The sequence below is a fragment of the Eptatretus burgeri genome, chromosome 17, assembly GCF_056783735.1.
Source record: "Eptatretus burgeri isolate ZD-2024b chromosome 17, Ebu_testis_v1, whole genome shotgun sequence".
Classification (NCBI taxonomy): domain Eukaryota; kingdom Metazoa; phylum Chordata; class Myxini; order Myxiniformes; family Myxinidae; genus Eptatretus; species Eptatretus burgeri.
This window is the reverse complement of record NC_140977.1, coordinates 3,173,393-3,192,677: the sequence shown is the minus strand read 5'-3', so window position 1 is coordinate 3,192,677 and position 19,285 is coordinate 3,173,393. Positions and strand designations below refer to the sequence as shown.

The 19,285-nt window shown below is 47.8% G+C and overlaps 1 protein-coding gene across 7 annotated transcripts in view; it reads left to right on the top strand.

The window, feature by feature from the left end:
• NEURL4 (neuralized E3 ubiquitin protein ligase 4) overlaps positions 1–19,285 on the top strand; it is a 67,872-nt gene that overhangs the window by 16,221 nt on the left and 32,366 nt on the right. For 6 of the 7 annotated variants that reach the window (XR_015052975.1, XM_085862678.1, XM_085862680.1 and 3 more), the window contains 10 exons: positions 5,090–5,247; positions 6,223–6,334; positions 6,474–6,562; positions 15,137–15,209; positions 15,460–15,733; positions 15,897–16,078; positions 16,968–17,053; positions 17,140–17,302; positions 17,470–17,677; positions 17,823–17,978. Coding sequence is in view for 6 of the 7 variants with exons in the window: in XM_085862678.1 (XP_085718804.1) it covers positions 5,090–5,247; positions 6,223–6,334; positions 6,474–6,562; positions 15,137–15,209; positions 15,460–15,733; positions 15,897–16,078; positions 16,968–17,053; positions 17,140–17,302; positions 17,470–17,677; positions 17,823–17,978 (1,501 nt within the window). In the remaining variant the exon portion in view is untranslated. Of the gene's footprint in view, positions 1–2,445; positions 2,498–5,089; positions 5,248–6,222; positions 6,335–6,473; positions 6,563–15,136; positions 15,210–15,459; positions 15,734–15,896; positions 16,079–16,967; positions 17,054–17,139; positions 17,303–17,469; positions 17,678–17,822; positions 17,979–19,285 lie in introns of those variants that run through there. The other variant, XM_085862682.1, reaches the window with a different exon arrangement.

Here is a 19,285-nt window from a genome sequence, read left to right as displayed (position 1 = left end):
TGGTGGGCTTGGGATCTGAGGATCCTGAGTTCAAATCTCACTCGGCTGTTGAATTAATACCAGGTGGGGTTGACTCTGCCTGTCATCCTTCAGAGGTCGGCAAAATGAGTGCCAGCTTGCTGGTATCCTGTGTCGGAGTGGTGACCCGTCCAGGATTGTACCCAATAGCCAAGGAGACTGCTGAGGCAGCACCAACGCTCTGCACAGAGTTTGGTCCCGATGAATGGATAGATGGATGTAACAGTGGCAGAAGGTTTGCCAGTCATCTTAACGGATCGAGGATACTGGAACCTCGGCTCCCATTAATGATGAAACAAATAAAAAGAGAAGAAGAAAACCGCCATGGTGACACGGCCTGCACAGAAAGGAGCGAGCAATGTCCTGAGGCACAAACATCAACTTTCATCAACAAACATCAACATCAGCAGGTCCGTTGCTCACGTCCCATCGAGCACGCCTTCCACCTCCACCGTGCCCTGAATAATCCCGATCGGTGCAGCTTCCACTAAAAGCTCTACACATGGAGGGGACTCGGCAGCATTCGCCTCGTTGGGATGTCCTAAGAATGGCTCGGCGCGACCAACTCCCCCCATGACCTCAAACGTTTCTGGGAATGAAGAGATTTGCACGTCTGTTCGTTACAGCGTCACCTGCCTGCAGCTTGCTACGTGCTTGTGACCTTTGAATGGAAAACTAAACACCTGTTCAGTGCTGAGGTCAAAGGTTGTAGGGCCCATTGGGTTTGCAAGTCTTGTAACATTGGTGGAATTGTTATTTTGAGTCTTGAACTCTGTTTTGTATTCGTCTTTCAGCACATTAAACGTGTTGTTCTGAATTTACAAATCGCAATGCCATTTGATTCCGAATGTTCGTGTGAACAATTAGATGTGGATTTGTTTGTTACCTCCACCACCGAAGGTGAAGGAGGTTGTTTTTCACCCCTTTCGGTCTGTTTGTGTGCAGGATATCTCAAAAAGTTGTGGACGGATCCGGATGAAATTTGGTGGACAGGTTGGGTGTGTGACAAGGATGAACTGATTAGATTGTGGTGAAGATCCGGATCCAGATCCGACTATGAGAATTTAAGTGATTCTTCACCATTGAGAGAGAGGGCTGAACAGATATATAGCATGACAACTCAAAAAGTTGTGTACGATTCGGATAAAACTTGGTGGACATGTTGGGTGTGCAACAAAGACGAATTGATTCAATTTTGGTGAAGATCTGGATCTGGATCTGATAATTTTTTTAAAGTGATTCTTCACCATTGAAGATCTGGCTAAACCGATAAACGAGGTCCGTCGAAAAAGTAACGGGACTGAGCCTGCTGTGTGCTCCACTTTCACAACTTGAATGAACGGGTTGCATCACAGTCTTTTGCAACATTCCAGCAATATATGTGATTGGTGATGGTTGGCTGCGCTCATTGTGTGATTTTTTTTTTTTTTTTTTTACAGGTTGTGCTTTCCATGTTGTCTTGTCTGAGTCGTCGTGCTATGAGTCATGAGCAGAGAGCCAATCTGAAGTTTCTTGCCAAGCTTGGCAAAACACCTTCCGAATCCTTCGCAATGCTGCAGCAAGTCTTCGGGGAAGAAACGATGTCACGTACACATGCATTTGAATGGCACAAGAGGTTCAAAGAGGGAAGGAGGAGGTTGAAGATGATCCACGGTCTGGAAGACATTCAACGAGCAGAACGGCAGACAACATCGATCGTGTGAAGCAGATGGTGCGCGCAAATCGTCGACTCGTGGTGCAGATAATTGCTGGAGGAACCTTCCATCAACAAGGACACTGTCTGGAGCATATCACTGAAAATGTCGAAATGTGCAAGGTGTGCGCAAAGATTGTCCCCAAGCTGTTGTCTGAGGACCAGAAACAGCAAAGAGTCACTGTCTGTTAAAACATCGAGCGCCTCGAGGACGATCCAGACCTGCTCGGGAGAGTCATTACTGGCGATGAATCGTGGATATTCGAATACGATCCCGAGACCAAACGGCAAAGTTGGCAGTGGAAAAGTCCGGCATCACCAAGACCAAAGAAAGCAAGGATGTCGATGTCGAAGATCAAGGTGATGCTTTATCGTGTTTTTTGACATCAAGGGCATCGTCCACTTTGAGTTTCCATCACAGGGTCAAACAGTGAATCAATACGTGTACAAGGAGATCTTCCGGTACCTCGTGAGATTAGTCCGGGACAAGAGGAGGGATCTGTGGGAAAACAACGCCTGGATGCTCCACCATGACAACGCTCCTGCTTACAGTGCCCTGAGCATCCGACAGTTTCTGGTGGAGAGGAACGTGCCAACTCTGGTGCAACCCCTATATTTGCCAGATTTGGCCCCGTGTGATTTTTTTTCCTATTCCCCATGCTCAAGGGGACCCGATTTCCTGATGTGGAGGCCATCAAAAGGGCCGTGACGACAGAGCTCCGGAGGATTCCAGTAGAAGCCTTCCGGGGATGCATCGAAGCGTGGAAGAAGAGGATGGACAAATGTGTGAGACTGGAGGGAAACTATTTTGAAGGGGACAAGCTGTGATTTCAATATATTTTTTGGAACAAAATTTCTGTGAAGTCAATCCCGTTACTTTTTAGATGGACCTCGTAGAGCACGATATTTCAAAATTGTATTGGGCTCGATATGTTCTCGTGAATCAGGCATTACGGGGCGGAGGTATGAGCTCTACCGAGTGCCCTTCTGGTTTGAAATGCTTTCCTCACAAAGTTCAACAGAAGCTCTTAAGCCAAGCAGAGGCCAATTTACGTACGAATCATATGGACTGAAAATACAAGTAAAATTAGCACGTCTTGCCTCTTTAAACTTCTGACCTTTAGTCAACCCAACATTTATGTGTAGGCGACCTCAACGATTTTGATGATAGCCGTCTTGACGACCTCCAAGATGTTTAAGGTGGATTTTTCGGTGATCTCCAATGTGTTCATGGTGGTTGACTTGACTTATCGGCAACCTCCAAGATGCTGATGGTTGGTTAACTTCTCGGTGACCTCCAAGATGCTGATGGCTGGTTGACTTCTCGGCGACCTCCAAGATGCTGATGGTTGGTTAACTTCTCGGTGACCTCCAAGATGCTGATGGCTGGTTGACTTCTCGGCGACCTCCAAGATGCTGATGGTTGGTTGACTTCTTGACGACCTCAAATATGTTGATGGTTGGTTGACTTCCCGACGACCTCCAATGTGTTGATGGTTGGTTGACTTCTCGGCGACCTCCAATGTGTTGATGGTTGGTTGACTTCTCGGCGACCTCCAATATGCTGCTGGTTGGTTGACTTCTCGGTGACCTCCAATATGTTGATGGTTTGTTGACTTCTCGACGACCTCCAATATGTTGATGGTTGGTTGACTTCTCGACGACCTCCAATATGTTGATGGTTTGTTGACTTCTCGATGACCTCCAATATGTTGATGGTTTGTTGACTTCTCGACGACCTCCAATATGTTGATGGTTGGTTGACTTCTCGACGACCTCCAATATGTTGATGGTTGGTTGATTTCTCGGCGACCTCCAATATGTTGATGGTTGGTTGACTTCTCGACGACCTCCATTATGTTGATGGTTTGTTGACTTCTCGACGACCTCCAATATGTTGATGGTTGGTTGACTTCTCGATGACCTCTAATATGTTGATGGTTTGTTGACTTCTCGCCGACCTCCAATATGTTGATGGTTGGTTGACTTCTTGACGACCTCCAATATGTTGATGGTTGGTTGATTTCTCGACGACCTCCAATATGTTGATGGTTTGTCGACTTCTCGACGACCTCCAATATGTTGATGGCTGGTCGACTTCTCGACGACCTCCAATATGTTGATGGTTTGTTGACTTCTCGACGACCTCAAATATGTTGATGGTTGGTTGACTTCTCGACGACCTCCAATATGTTGATGGTTGGTTGACTTCTCGACGACCTCCAATATGTTGATGGTTGGTTGACTTCTCGATGACCTCCAATATGTTGATGGTTTGTTGACTTCTCGGTGACCTCCAATATGTTGATGGTTGGTTGACTTCTCGACGACCTCCAATATGTTGATGGTTGGTTGATTTCTCGACGACCTCCAATATGTTGATGGTTTGTCGACTTCTCGACGACCTCCAATATGTTGATGGCTGGTCGACTTCTCGACGACCTCCAATATGTTGATGGTTTGTTGACTTCTCGACGACCTCAAATATGTTGATGGTTGGTTGACTTATCGACGACCTCCAATATGTTGATGGTTGGTTGACTTATCGACGACCTCCAAGATGCTGATGGTTGGTTGACTTCTCGGCGACCTCTAAGATATTGATGGTGGACCTCGTGGTGCTGCCGTTTGTGTCGTCCAGTTCGGTTTGCTTGTCGGAAATGGTCATTGCCTGGCACTTGTGTGGTCACTTGTTGCTTGTAACTTATCGGTCTCGCATGCATAATTATGAAATCGCCCATTTTAATTACCCCACGCACACAAAGCGAATAGCGGGGTTAAGCAATTTGTTCATGTCCTTCCGTCTTATCGGTTTGTGATTGTCAGTTCATGATTGAGGAGCAAGTTATTTAAATTAAATGTTATCTTTAGAACACAAAACGGAACATGAATAGGAAGTGAAGTTTTCTGTTTTAACAGTACTTTGTCTCTGAATTTGTCTTGATAGCACATGTGCAGAAAGGAGTGATGTTTTTTTTTTGTTTTTATTTTTTAACTCCGTCTGCCTGTCTTGCAGTCAAACGAAATTGAAAATCATTCCAAATAGGAAACTTGCTGTTTTTAGGGATGTTATAAAGGACACAACAGGCACGAAGAACGAATGTGACGTGTCAGATAGGATGATGTTAAAATCGCCTTCTTTGCACTTCCAAGAACCTCCAGTGTTGCAGTTCTTGGACGTGTTCTGGAAGGTCGTGTATAACACTGCTTCAATCACGCTAAACTTTCGGATTTATTTATTTTAGTTTTTTTTTAACCATCTTTAAAAATATGATTCCTTTATTAAAATCGGAAGTACATATTTAAATACCGTGTGGGGTAACTCGTTCCATGAACTAGCGTTGCTAATGGAGTCGTGATCCTTTTGTCGTCTTCAAGGTTCCACGATGAACGATTTGCGGTTTCACTCTCGCCGTGGTTCCCTAGCACGGCTCTCGGATGACTTCCGCACCGCCCAGAGGCATCTTCCCATGGACGAGTTTAACCACGGTGTCGTCGTATCGTACCGCCCGCTTTTCAGGGGTGAAATGTTTCAGGTGAGATTCGGTATCGCTCCAATCGAGGTCGGCATGCGCCGTGCTCTGTGTGACCATCACCGCACGGAGTAAGGCACGTTGGTTATGCGTTAACAAGTGGTGGTGTGATTAACCTCCGCCATCTTCGAAGATGGATGGAGGTTACTGTTTTCACCCCTTTCTGTTTGTTTGTTTGTTTGTTTGTTTGTTTGTGAACAGTATTACGGAAAAACTCCTCGACGGATTTCGACGAAACTTGGTGGGGGGGGGGTTAGGTATGGTCCAAGGATCATGCCATTAAATTTTGGACTTGGTCCCCCCCCCAAAAAAAATTGTAAGAGAAATTTTTTTTTTTTTTGCATTTCTACAATTTTTAAGTGATTTCCAACCCCCCCCAAATTTTTTTTTACCCCCCCCACTCCAAAAATGAAAATAGAGAAAAATTTTTTTTTTTTGCATTTCCAACCCCCCCCCCCCAAAAAAAATTGTGACCCCACCCCCCCAAAAAAATTTTTGAGAATTTTTTTTGCATTTCTACATATTTTAAGTGATTTCCAACTCCCCCCCGAAAAAAAAAAAATTGTTACCCCCCCCCCCAAAAAAAGAAATTTTTTTGCATTTTTACATGTTTTAAGTGATTTCCAACCCCCCCCCCCCCAAAAAAAAAAATGGAGAAAAGAACTATAACTGTCAGCACTGTTGAAATCATATTTAATGAATAAGATATAAGGTTCACTTGAGTGACCCAGCAGTATTGACGGCAGAGGTTTTGCACTCTCCCAAGTGCTCCCCCTCTAGTTTCCTTTGTGCACACCCGAACTACGTGCTTGTTTTTCACGTTCTCGTCGATGTGCACATTGCACTTGCATCAAGTGTGTCTGTACATTTTTGAGAATATAATTTTCATCTTTACTGTGGTTTAATTATCATCCAAAGGTAATGTTAAACGTTTGAATTGAGCCGAATGTTGGACCCTTCATCACATACTTGTTTCAGGTCAGGATCGAGCGCTTGGTGGAAAAATGGTCGGGGTCTTTGGAACTTGGGGTCACAACGCACGACCCTGACCATCTCGCATTTCCCCCGACGATGAGCAACATGACTAGTGGTACGGATCATTGGTACACTTTGGAAAAGCTTCACTTCTTTTTCAACTGTTTGATGTGTCCCGTGCCAAATGTTGAACATTTCCACCTCCTGTTTGTAGTTTTAAGCTTCCTCGTGCTTTACATCGTGAATGAGAGCAGGGACGGTCCTGATGAGCGGCTGTGGAATTCTGACAAACGGGAAGGGTACCCGGCGTGATTACAGCAGCACGAGTTTGGATTCCCTTCAGGTGGGACGTTTTCTTTATTTCTACGCAGGTGATCACGTGAATGAATGAACTAAAAAAAAAAAAGAAAAAAAGGAATAAAGATGTGAAGGTTTACTTACTAACCATTGAGGTGAACAGCTTAAAATGGAGAAAGACTATGTCCAGGGATAGATGTGATTCATTGGATGTGAGCCGCCGTTTGGAGGGAATCTGACACCTGCAGTAAGGATGGGAGTTTTACAGGGGGAGGTGGGGAAAGTGGGGGAGGGAGGAGGGGGAAGGATAGTAGGTGAGAATTGAACTTCAAAGGGGTGGAATAAAGCGGAGAAACTGAGGTATGCCGAGGTGTCCAGGACCCTACATCGAGAACCTTGTAGATGGGGGACAGACGGTTGACTGTAGATGACTGCTTGATTTGAGACGGATCGTACATCCAGATCATCCTGCATTTTGGGCACATCCACGACGACCGGTGGCAAAACATTTGATTGTTTCCCGAAGAGTTTCACGTGCAACAGTTGAAATGTTGTACGCCATTGCCTATTCTTTTTGGGATCCTCTCACTCCGCATTCCGTATCATTGGAAGAATATAAAATGTGGGCCTGTAAATACGATCACGCTTGTTGTTGAAGCATGTAAAGGGAATCGACCCAAACTGCTTTTTTTTTTTTTTTTTCTTTTTTCCCGGAGCCATAGATTAACAGAGCAAACTTAACAATCGTTGCCATTTGTTGTTACCTAACTGTTCACATGCAGTGTAGCATGCAGTGTAGCATTAATTACGTACGATTGCAATGTACCTTTTAAGACATTTAGACCATTACAGACCTTCTAATTTAGACCCTTTCAACCTTCAGACCCCTTGAACCCTATATCGAGAACATACCCATTGAACCCCTTTGACCTCACAGACCTTCAGACCATTCAGATCCTTAAAACCCTTGACGTATTTGAGCTTTAATTTTTAGACCCTCAAGACATTTTAGACACCCTCACCCCTCAAGACCTTTTAAGACCCTTTAACCCCTCATGATCCTCAGGAAGTAAAAGCCATCCCATGTTAAAATAAATAAATAAATAAACCACATGAGAATAAGTTTTTATGCTGGAACTGAAATTATGATTTTGATGATGAATTATTGTGAATTACTAAGTACAACGCATGATTCAAACATTTGCAATGAAGGAAGCAAGCAAAACAGAAAAGAAAAACAACAACGAGAAGGGCACTTGGTGGAGCGCGTACCTCCACCACGTAATGCCTGAGCCACGAGGACATGTCTGGCCCAATACATCTTTGAAATATCGTGCTATATTGTTACGGATTTGGAAGTTTACTGCACTCAACATACAGGTCCTATAGGTCAGTTATATTGGTAAGTACGTGTTGCCAGTTAGGATCCCATCCCTAGTCTAATGGGTAATTAAATGTTCCTGCGCTGTGGAGTTATTTTGATAGTTAGGTTTTCTTTTATTTTTACACCACCATCAATGCCAGCGTCATCTTCCCCTCGCTCTGCTCGACGCCATTGTCTACGCGTGTTCGATCACGTATGGGGGGGGGGGCGGAGATTTCCTTCACCTCAGATCGAGACTCCGCCCAGAATGGCAGGGGCGAGCCTCTTGTCCAACCAGGAAGTTCAGAACCTCAGGCTGGCTCCGCCTTAGCCAGATAGAGAGTTCGGCCCCGGCCAATCAGGAGGCCGCAACAAGTCATCCGAGAACGGACCGTCCAATGAGGAGGCGAGTGGCAAAAAAAGGAGGTCTCTCGTGCCTGAGCACAAAAAGGAGGGGTGGTCTGGATGAGGGAGAGACGGTGTGCTCGTGGCAGCAGCATTGGCGAGTTCAAAGGACCGTGTGTGAGACATCCCTGGTGGGAGAGGACGTTTCAGTCCAGGCAGTTTCGAACCTGGCATCCAGGGCCAGTGAGTGGTCGTCGACGAGGGCCCTGCAGACGGTCATGGTTGCGGGTTAGAGTCCTGTCCCCCCAAGATCGCGAAGACCACACGAGGTGGACAGGTCCGAGACAGGCCTCAATAAAGACCGCTTTTGGTCCAATTGTTTTGGGTGTGTGCGTGTGTGTGTGCTTGTTGCGCCAGTCAGTTAAGTAGGAAATTGTATAACTGCCGTGCTGTATATACGTGCCTTCTCTATTCGGATAACTCTGCTCTATTGTGTTCCCCTCTCTGCCTATTGTTAAATAAACATCCCCGTTTGTGAAATGTATCCACTCGTTTGTGTCCTTTCCTCCATTGGCTTAGCGTTCTGTGTCTTGGAAAATTAGCCAGGCTGTTGCCGCTGGAACGGGACATTTGGATCGATGGATCTCGGCGATAAACTGCTCGGGTCGCACGCGGTTCGAGTACGCTAAGCGGCTCGTTCCGTACGGGTGCCATCGAGGGTGTGGAGACTCGGTAAATCACCACGTGGAAATCTCGGTATTTTGAAAATTGGCAAATAACCCTGTACCACGTGGCAGAAATATTGATGCTTCATGGTCCGATAAGGGACTCGTACTTTTTCGGAGTTTTCTGAAAAGGTACGATCTAAATTCCGGGCGATCAGTCGAGCCGACTCTACTGCTCCATCTAGCGGTCGTGCTCACAGCCGACGCCCGGCTCCGCAACATTGGCAGTCAGGAGTGGGGTGCGAACCCATCCACCTCCGTAAATTTGCAGGTTCAAATCCACAACATTGGTGTTCAGGAGCGGAATTTGAACCCCAGCGTCTCCACGAAATTCACGGATTCAGACCAGGGGAGTAGGGAGCGAACCCCCCCCCCCGTTTTTCCCAAATTGCGAGTGGTATTAAATTTTGTTCCCAACACGTGACATGCTGAACCAAGACGAGCTGAGGCAGGTGGGTAGTGGTAATAGTGTAGACGAATCCATGATCCAGGATACCACCCCCATGCAGGAACTTTCGCCACAACCAAACCCAGAGGTTGCAATGGGCGAGGTGGGGGTGGTGGACGAGCGCCCCCCACATGCCATTTCGCCCACGGATCGGATGATGGGACGATTGATGCAGGATATGGATGCGAATATGGAGGCAATGAGGGGCCATATGCAAACGCGAAGAGGCGATATGGATATGAATGTGCAGGCATTGAGGGATGATATGCAAATACAGCGGGGTGTGATGCAGAGTATGGGATTGAACCTCCAGGCAGGGCAAAAGGCCATGAGGACAGGCATAAAAGGCATCATGGCGGCACCACATGGCAGGTACACCGAACTGACACGGAGTGTGCAATGTGTCTGGCCCGCGATGGAGCTGGGTGAGGTCGGGACGAGAAACGCCACGATAACTAATGGGGAGACCGAGATGTGTAGGGTGAGACACGAGGGGACGACGGAAGAACCAAAGGAAGGGACGGAGAAATTAACAGAGACTAAGAGCCAGGAAGAAACGGAAATAATAAATGAGGTGACGGAGACGGAGAAATCAAGAGAGGGGCACAAATTAAATGAAACGAGACGAGCACACACAGGTAGGGATAGTGAGGGACAATGGGGTTGAGCTTGAGGAATGTATTGTGACCCAGTGCGAGCAGCAGGATAGCCTCTTCCAGGAACAGAGCAAGGAAATGCGCTCTCTCATAGCAGATCGCGACGAGGTGGGTCCGGTCGAGCCGAACGAGGTGGAGCGGATAAGTGCTGTTAATGGGGACACACGCAGCTTGGGGGGGGTATGGAAGCCCCGGGATTGCTTGTGGTAGCGTGAATCCCCAGCGTGATTGTCCCGGTGTGTGTGGTAAAGAGTATGAGTGGTGAGGGTGTGTTGAAACGTGCGTATAGTGCGAGTGTCATGGCGTGCGTGAGTGCATGCGAGGAATGGAAACGCGGACGGATTCAGATGGGAGACGGCTGTGGCGAGCCTTATGCGCCGTGTAAAGTTAATTTGGCAACCGCGCCGGGTTCGCGCAACGGCACGTACGAGGTCCGTGGCACACTTCGCGCACGGCCTGCACGGGCGTGTCTGCCTGGTTGTGATCCAGCGCAAGAACGCTCCACGTTGGATACAAGTCGGCTGCGTGGACGGAGAAAAGGTAGGCGAGGGTTGATTGAATTCGGAACACACGGGTTCCCACGTGGGCGCGTGTGTGGGGCTCCGTGTGCTGCATGCCGTGTGTTCTGTTCGCGGAACGCACGGAGCGAGCTTCCGGGACGATGCGCGCATGCTAACCTGCACGGGAAACCGCGCAGGCTCGGTGTGCGGGTGATGTCATCGGCCCGGACCTCGTGGCACGAATGCCGGGGAAATAGCGCACGTAGTCCCGCATGGGGAATCCCGCGAGAGCGCGCGCTTGTTGTGATGTGCAGGATGACGTCATGGCTGCACGGATCGGCCATCGGAGGGGACGTTGGCATCGCCCATAGGGACGAACAGGCATGCCGTAAACCGCCACCATGGTGGTGCAGGGAAAGAAAAGAAAAAAAAAGCCTCAGTTCCAGGACGCAGCCCAGTGTTTGGGCAAAGGAAGCACTAGTTAGTGGGATGGGTTAGCATTAGTTAGACTGGCTTAATGGGGACATGGGTTGTTCCTCATGGAGCCCATGGAATGGGTTAGTTAGAGGGATTTTAGGATAGATTTAGAAATGGAAAATGGATTTTGGGCGACACGGACAGACATGGAATGTGTAGTGGGGACGTAGCTTAGCTACGTAGATTAAATGGAACGTGCATTCGTTTAAGGGTTGACGAGGGAACACGAGATCGTTAGGGGAATGGCAGTGTTGGAGTGTATGAGTGAGGTTAAAGGAAAAATTGAAATGTGTGATGAATGAGTATGGGTCAGCGGGCTTGAGTGAGTGAGTGAGTCGAGTGAATGTGGTATGCATGGTGCGAATGAATGAGTGGGGGGAGGAGTGAATCTCACCCAAGGGACCCCGGGGTCAGTTTAATGTTAGTTAAATTTACCAAAAGGAGGTCGTTTGGTTGTTGGTGTTGGGAGAAGGCCCGAAACCCATTTGGAGGTGTGCAAGAGTCCATGGACCGGCTGGGAGCATGGCTGTTGAAAGGTGAGTATCGAGTAGAGGGCACACCGGGCACCAGACTAGTTGGCCAGAGTAGGCCAAGGGTCCAAGGGACCGGGATAGTGTAGTGGCCACGGGCGACCCGTTGGAAACGGGACCCGAAGCGCCAAAATGCCACGTGGGCATCGGAGGAGGGCAATGCCAGGAAGGGCAACCCCCCGCGTTAATAGGGAGCAGATAGGCTCAAAGACAGCCTCAGGGCCCGGGGGTGCCATGGTTAGAGTTCGGCAGAGGGGAAGTCCCTGCCAGTTGAGCCACGCTGCCCAGCCATGAGATTGTGCAAGGGCACGAGTGAAAATTTGAGGGCTCGGCCCAAATTTATAATGGGACACCAACACGGGCGACGGGAATCATGGTTTCTCGAACAGATAGTTTAAAGTGACAGGTGTTTTGAAAAGCCCCGTGGTAGTTTAAAGTTTAATAAATGCTCGGGTAGTTAGGAAACGATGTCCCCCTTCGCACCATCCATCCCTTTGCTCTCCGTAGGCCACTGGACCCACCTGGGTAAGATGGCTGCATTATGTGGGAGGCCATTCTGAGGCTTCATTGGGCCTCGAGCCAGGACTCTAGTCTCTTCCCTATTCCCCTCCAGAACAGGAACTTAGGGGTTGGGAGTAGGCGAGGTTGACAGGATAGGTTAGCCGGACAAAGACAGGAAGGGAGTTAGGGAGACTAAATTATAAGAAGAAGAAAAAAAGGGGGGGGGGAATTTGGTTTGTGTTGCAAATTAAGGGAGTGGGTATGGACAGAGACAGGCAAAGGCGATATGTTGGGGGGAGACAGTAGGGTAGGTCCGAGCCCACTTTCAGAGCGGCCGGCACCACCGCACTCCCTCCAGACCCACACGGAACGAGACCAGAGGCTGGCCAGCTTCCCCTGCCGGCTGTTGTGCATGCCTTGTTCGCCTGCCTCTGCCATAACCCCATGCCTGCTAGCCATTATTTGCATTGCCCCTGTGTCATCCTCAACCATGTGCGCCAGGATCATCCAGTGTTTGCAAGGACTGCCCTGCAGGCAGCCACATCACGGGGACTGCATTGGTGCAGCCCGTGCATCATTCCTGTGTTCTTGCGTCCATCTTTTCTTGTGTTTTGCTTCCATCCATTCATTTCCATGAGCCAGAGACTGCAGTGAGCAGCCTGGCCACCTCTTCTTGCACAGAGGAGCCAGAGACTGCATTGGGCAGCCTGGCTACTTCTTCAAGTGGCCTGTGGGACGGCACATGGCATTCCGTGTTAGGGTGAGTTGCCTCCAGCAGCTGGGGGTATGAAATAATGAAAAGAAGAAGGTTCATTGAAATACTCAAGGGGGACCTTTTGAGCAGGCCCAGAGGACGACTGACCTTCAGCTGCGGAGCACTCACCCACACAAAACTGTTGACTAACTTTGCCATGCCTTCTTTCCCACAGATGCCAGGTCCTGGGCCATGGTTAGTGTAAAAATTGTAAATAAGTTTGCAACCCACCTGTAGTTTGTCGTAGCGCCGGCAATTTAGTTAAGTCGTCTGAATGAGTCTGTTAGCTAGTTACGCAGCGCATTAGGTTATTTATTTTTGTGACATGTATAAACAAAAAATGTCGCACTCAGGGATCCGAAGGTAAAATGTACTGGAAGAGAACTTACACATGCTGGTCACATGCAAATTTGACGAGCCTGCCTCCCAAGGCGTCTTCAAGCCTGCCTCTCTTCCTTGGAGGTTTGAGAGGCTGCGGAGTGGTGCTCGGTGTAAAGGCGAACTGCGTTGGTGCAGCATTTTGTTTTAGCTTTCGCAGATCATCGTCGCACCCAGATTCAAGCTGTCTCGTATCAAAATGATCCTGCATGGAATGAGATTGAAGATAGAAACGACAGATCGAAATGATGTCTGGATTGCTTTGTTGAAATACAAATATAACGAGAACGGCACTCTTCGACGTCGCGAAGCCGACAGATACACCTCCACCCACATTATTACATCGTGAAACGTACTTGTATGCCTGGTGTTGGCTTAATGGTTCAGGTGGTAGGCTTGAGATCTGCACATAGAAACGAGTTGTTTTTGGCTCTCCATTCCGCACGACAAACTTTTATTTCACATCTTTTTTTTTTTCCTCCTTTCTGGATCACAAGTGAGATGGTGAATCATCTTCCTGCTGCCTGAGCAATTGGGACAGCCCCGTGGTGAATAGCAAGGCATCTTGTACACCCCAAGTCTGACTTCAGAATGAAAAATTCTAGTGATGTGACGAGGTGTAATATATTTAGTCGACACAGATTTCACGTTTCGCTCGGCGAAGATGATTACGACTTGGCGCCTTGCGGTCATGTGATCACGTATCCTCCAATCACGATTGTTTTCACTGAAACAGAATTCGCCAAACTCTGGTGTCCTATGGCTCTGGCTTTTCCAACCCACCCCTTCTTCCCTCTTTCCCCAACCCCGTCAAGGTTTATCTCACCATGGCGACACGTCACCGGTTCAAACACAAACGTTGGTGCATTTCAAACGTAAATGCACACGCCGGTCTTCGTCTGTCAAATCCTTCAAAACCTGAATCTCATCAACGAACGCTTTAATAGCACTTGAGACAAACGTGTTGCTCTTTGTCGGTTGTTGACTTTACCGTACATTCCCGTCACTTACAGGAAGTCTCTTATTGATAGCATTTCGAGCTCATCTCATTTTTGTGGCATGAGGAGCAAGAAATTAAATGATTAACAAGATGGCAGCGTTTTAACTGCCATCAGAAGGCAGAGTGGAAGAAGACGACATTGGTGTACGTGCAATCATCACCTGAGAGGGCCAACGGGTGTTTGCAGTGTAAAGTTATCTTGAAGATAATGGAGATCAAGTGAAGGATTGAGAAATGGCGGTGACCTATAACCTCAAAGCGGTGGAAGGAATGCATAGATACTTGGAGACTAGAGGGATGAAGGAACACAGATGAGTTTTTGTGTAGGTCAGGACTTTCGGTCGAACTCGGTTGTTGGTGGATAGACGTGTTGAGCCAAGTTGGCCTGGTGAGTTGCACGGAACTTGAAAGGAGACTGTAGAAGACCGGAGGCCACCAAACGATCATCGGTAAGAGCAGATGGACCTACCTGTACGTCGACTTCTCGACGTGTAATGCCAATAATTGTCATCTTTGACCTCTGCAGCGCCCGCCACGGAAAGGTGGTGTGACGGGGCAGTAGTGCTGCCAAATGATACGATTCATCGTGATTCCAAATCTACCTTGAAAGTTGTTTGAGAGTTGAGCGGAACTAACGAAGGGCGTTGATTTTGGACAAATTTTGTATCTGCTCCGAAGGAGGCAACCGCTGCCTGTCCGTCCCTTGCCATCGCAAGAGCCATTCGTTACCTTCGGCCTGTAATTGTCGGGTGTCCATCTTGGACCGCCCGCCCTTTTTGAATGATGATTAAAGTGGGTTTCTCGATTAATGAGTCTTTATCGGCCGTTGCAGTTTCACCTATTTGTTTAAATCTTGATGTTTTTTTTTTTTTTCATGATATTGTTCTTCGGAAGTTGCATTCTCGTCTCACCAATGTTCCCGCGTTTGCTTTTCTTTTTGAAGCTTGGTGATGTGGTTGGACTGATGGTTCGAGAAAATGGAGACCTTCACTTCTTCATTAACAAAGTGGATCAAGGTTTGTACATTTATAGTCTATTACGAGTACTTTTTCACGTGTGATTTACTGTCAACCAGCTCGGTCATGCCATCACAATGTAGAGCAGCACGTGGTCGCCTTGGAGTCGTAGATCATCATTGTTTTGATTGGGAAATGTTCCGTGTCCCCTTTTGATGATATTCTCCCCCTTGTGTTGCTCTTCTTCGTTGTAAATTTACCAGAACTGGACATTTGAAATTGGTAAGTTGTGCTGGTCTTGTCGTCCTAGGTGTGGCAGCTCGTGACATGCCTCCTGTGGTTTATGGCGTTATCGACCTCTATGGCAGAACGGCCAAAGTTACTCTCGTCTGTGAAGACAGGACTGCAGAGGCCTCCGATCGCTGTCCCGTCCATCGGGAGGAGGATTTCAACACTGACCCCGGAGACGGTGCTGTTATCGTCCTTCCGACTACGCAATCCACCCAAGAACCCCTTCGGTTCCACGATAACTGTGGACAGAGTTCGGTCATTGTGAATGAGGGCCGGACAGCTCTGAGACTCAAGTGTGCTTTAAATCTTGTGACGTCTCCCTGTTCGTTATGCCGTTCGCTTTCCCGATCCATCGCACCTTGACCTGTTTTGTTTCCCTTTTTCATGATGTCTCCTCTCCTTGTGTTCTTCAAAATCTCCATTGTGGACCACAACCAGTTTGTTTGTTTGTTCCAGTGCGCTTGAAGATTTCAACCATGGGGTTGCTTTGACGTCCCGGCAACTGGGTCTTGGAGAGAGGTTTGAAGTCAGACTGGATGACATGGTGTCAAAATGGGCAGGATCGATTGAAATTGGAGTCACGACCCATGACCCCACACTTCTGCAGTTACCGTCCACAATGACCAACCTGCAGTCAGGTATGGGGGATGCAGGCGGGTGACCTTTCCGACCACCCATATCCCCCCCCAATCAGGTCCTCTTTATGCTTTCCTCCAAGCGAGTTGTAATTCAAGTTAAAACGTTTCATCCTCAGGGTTACTTTTATGGCTTTGCACTTTATAGGAGCCGATAAGCAATATTTAAGCTTAAGGTGTGTACTATATAATCAAAAGTATTGGGACAGCACACCTCAAACTTGAAATGAACCCTCCCAACGCGCATGTGTGCACTTTTATGAATTTTTCCCCACAATGCAAAGCAGCACGTGTTTTGCAAGGTTCTCTTAAGGTGACATTTTGGAGGGCGCCACACCACGGGCTTTGATGCGACACTACGGTGAGGGTCCCTTGCGTATACTAGCACGACCATGTACCTCGCCATACTGCTGTGTCTGTGAGGAATCGGTTCTGGGATGACGACGTTGAAAATCTTCATTGCCAGAACAGACTTGAGCCCAATCGCACCACTCTGTCGCCCCAGGACTGTCTTAGAATGCCGCCCGAGGACCAGAATCGACAGCACGATCCGGCACCGACCTGCATTATTCGCATTGAAGGAGGATCGGTGCAATGTCACACCTGATATCATAACTGCCAACATTTGAGGCGACGTGCGAGTGGCGCCCTTTTCAAAATTTCATAAAAGGCAGTGAATGACTATCCCTGCACATTTCCTTTCTGTCCCACTACTTTTGGTGATGTGTGCATCACCATTTGACCAGGGTACATCATCATGTTAACTCGGTGAATCTTCGAAGTTAACTTTGAACAACTGATTGATGTTTGTGATGCCTGATTACTATGGCCTGCACTCGTTCTTCTGATTCGGCTTCTGTGCGCGTGCTCGCGCTGTCGTTTGTTTGTGCAGGTACGTGGATGGTGACGGGGAACGGAATGATGCGAGACGGCTTTGCGATAAACAACGACTTTGGCCATAATTTGGACAGGCTGCAGGTCAGTGGCACCTGTTGATCTTCTCCAATCGGGACGTGAAAGACGATCGGAGGGAGGCTGAAGTTTTACCTCCTTTTGCACCCCAGACTGGAGACCGGGTCGGTGTGACGCTCTTCGACGACGGCTCTCTGCACCTGATTGTGAACGGTGAAGACTTGGGTGCAGCCACACTGAATGTCCCAACGAACGTCTGGGGAGTTGTCGACTTGTATGGGCAGGCTGTACAGGTTACGTTGATCACATGCGATGGTGAGACGTTCTTGTTGGAGGTCAATTAATTAATTTATACACATCCTTACCTGTCGGCGCAGCCATTTGACATGATTAGAATTATGACGATAACTTTGAGTCTCTTACCGTGTTTACTCTTTTCTTTCTTTCTTTATTTATTTATTTATTTTGGTTGTGATTCCCAGAGCTGCTCCCACCACCACTCAAGAGTTTTAAAGAACACAAGACTAATGACTCGTCTTCGCCACTGCCCCGGTCAGTCTCACCGCCTGTCCAACCGCTGTGCTTCCATCGACTCCACGGCAGTAACGCAGTTATCTCACGAGGGGGACAAACGGCATTCCGTCGGCACGCGCGTGCGGAATTCAACAATGCCATCGTTGTCACCAGCCGGTAATAAGATTTAGAGATGGAGGGTGCGGGAGTGTGGGGGGGGTATCACTGAGAAAGCTAATGATTGAGAGCAAAGTGCCGTGTGATTGTTGGCTCGTAAGCACCGGGACGGATCAGGTGTCGATGAGGCTTACCTTGTGCTCAGCACCCTGCGGCCTGGTGAAGTCTGTGAGATTGTCGTGGAACGGGTAGTCGGACGCTGGTCTGGTTCCTTGGAAATGGGTGTGACGACGATTCATCCGAGCACGCTCCACTTTCCTCCGACCATGACGGACCTTTTGCACGGCACCTGGATGTTGAGGTTTGTAACGTGATGCCTGACATTTAGTGCTGAGATGGGACCCACTCTTTCTGTCTTCATCTTCACTTTGTGTTTTGTTCTATTGACTAAATGTGTTAATAAAGAAACATTTTACTTTAGTTTGCATCATCTGCTCTGTTTTGTGAAAGTCTGTGTGTCTGTCCAAAAACAAGTACTGTATTCTCTTTTCAGTGATCTAAAGCTCTTAGTGGACCACGTGCATCACTTGTACGACATGGACGTAGGGCAACGTCATATTGTACTGTCAGACCCACACATTTGTGTGTCACGAAGTGTGACCAGCAACTACATTTGCGCTATTCATATTCGTATGTTTTTTTTATTTTATTTTATTTTACTTTTTTAATACTTCAGGATTGGTCTCCGATATCCACTGCTGCTGTTATTAATTCGGCCTGGGAATTCTTCCACAGAAAACTGCTGACTCTTGTGCACAGATTAATCCCATCTCATCTTCAGTTATCTTGCCCGTCCTCCCATTCTTCGTTCTCTGAATCCCGTGGTGAGGCTGTTGCTTTAAACCAACTTGCATTCTACTCCTGGAAGGCAAATCCGACTGAAGGAAACCTAGGCTCATTCCACAAAGCTCGCAACAAGTGTGTCCCCACTCTCAGGAGAGCCAGAAAACAACATCTGTACAACCTCAAGAATGAGCTTTCAAACTTGTCTCCCTCCTCCAAAACCTGGTGGTGCCTTGTCAAGTCGGTCTCTGGTGTACGCTCCCCTTCCATCCCTTCCCTCACTTCAAGTGGCACCGCAGCCAACTCCACTCGTGAGAATACCGAATGCCTCATTTATGTGTTTGCTTCAAAATTTCATGTCCCGAACTCCTCCCTCTATGTACCCATCCTTCCCAGTCATACCCAATTGTTCCTGAATTCTGTCTTTTGCACCTGAAGAGATGAAAAAGTTTCTGGCAACCCTCGACTCCGACTCTACAACTGGACAGCACGGCATCAGCTCGCGTGTCCTAAAAACCTGCTCTGCTGCTCTTGCCCCTCCTCTCTGCCCTTTTCACCCTGTCATCGACCATAGGTCATCTTCTCTTACGGCATTACGTTAAAAAGGTGCAAAAACGGATCCCATTTACTGGAGCCCAAAATAGCTTACTGTTCTAATCATCAGCAAGGTCATGGAATCCATAATTGTGGTTGACATACACGGTTCGCACACTCCTTGAAACTCCTTGAATTTCCTGGAAAATGAGATTCCATTTTCCAGTACTTGAAAGTCCTGGAAAAAAGAAAAAGGCTCCTTGAAACTCTTGGAAACTCCTGGAAAATATA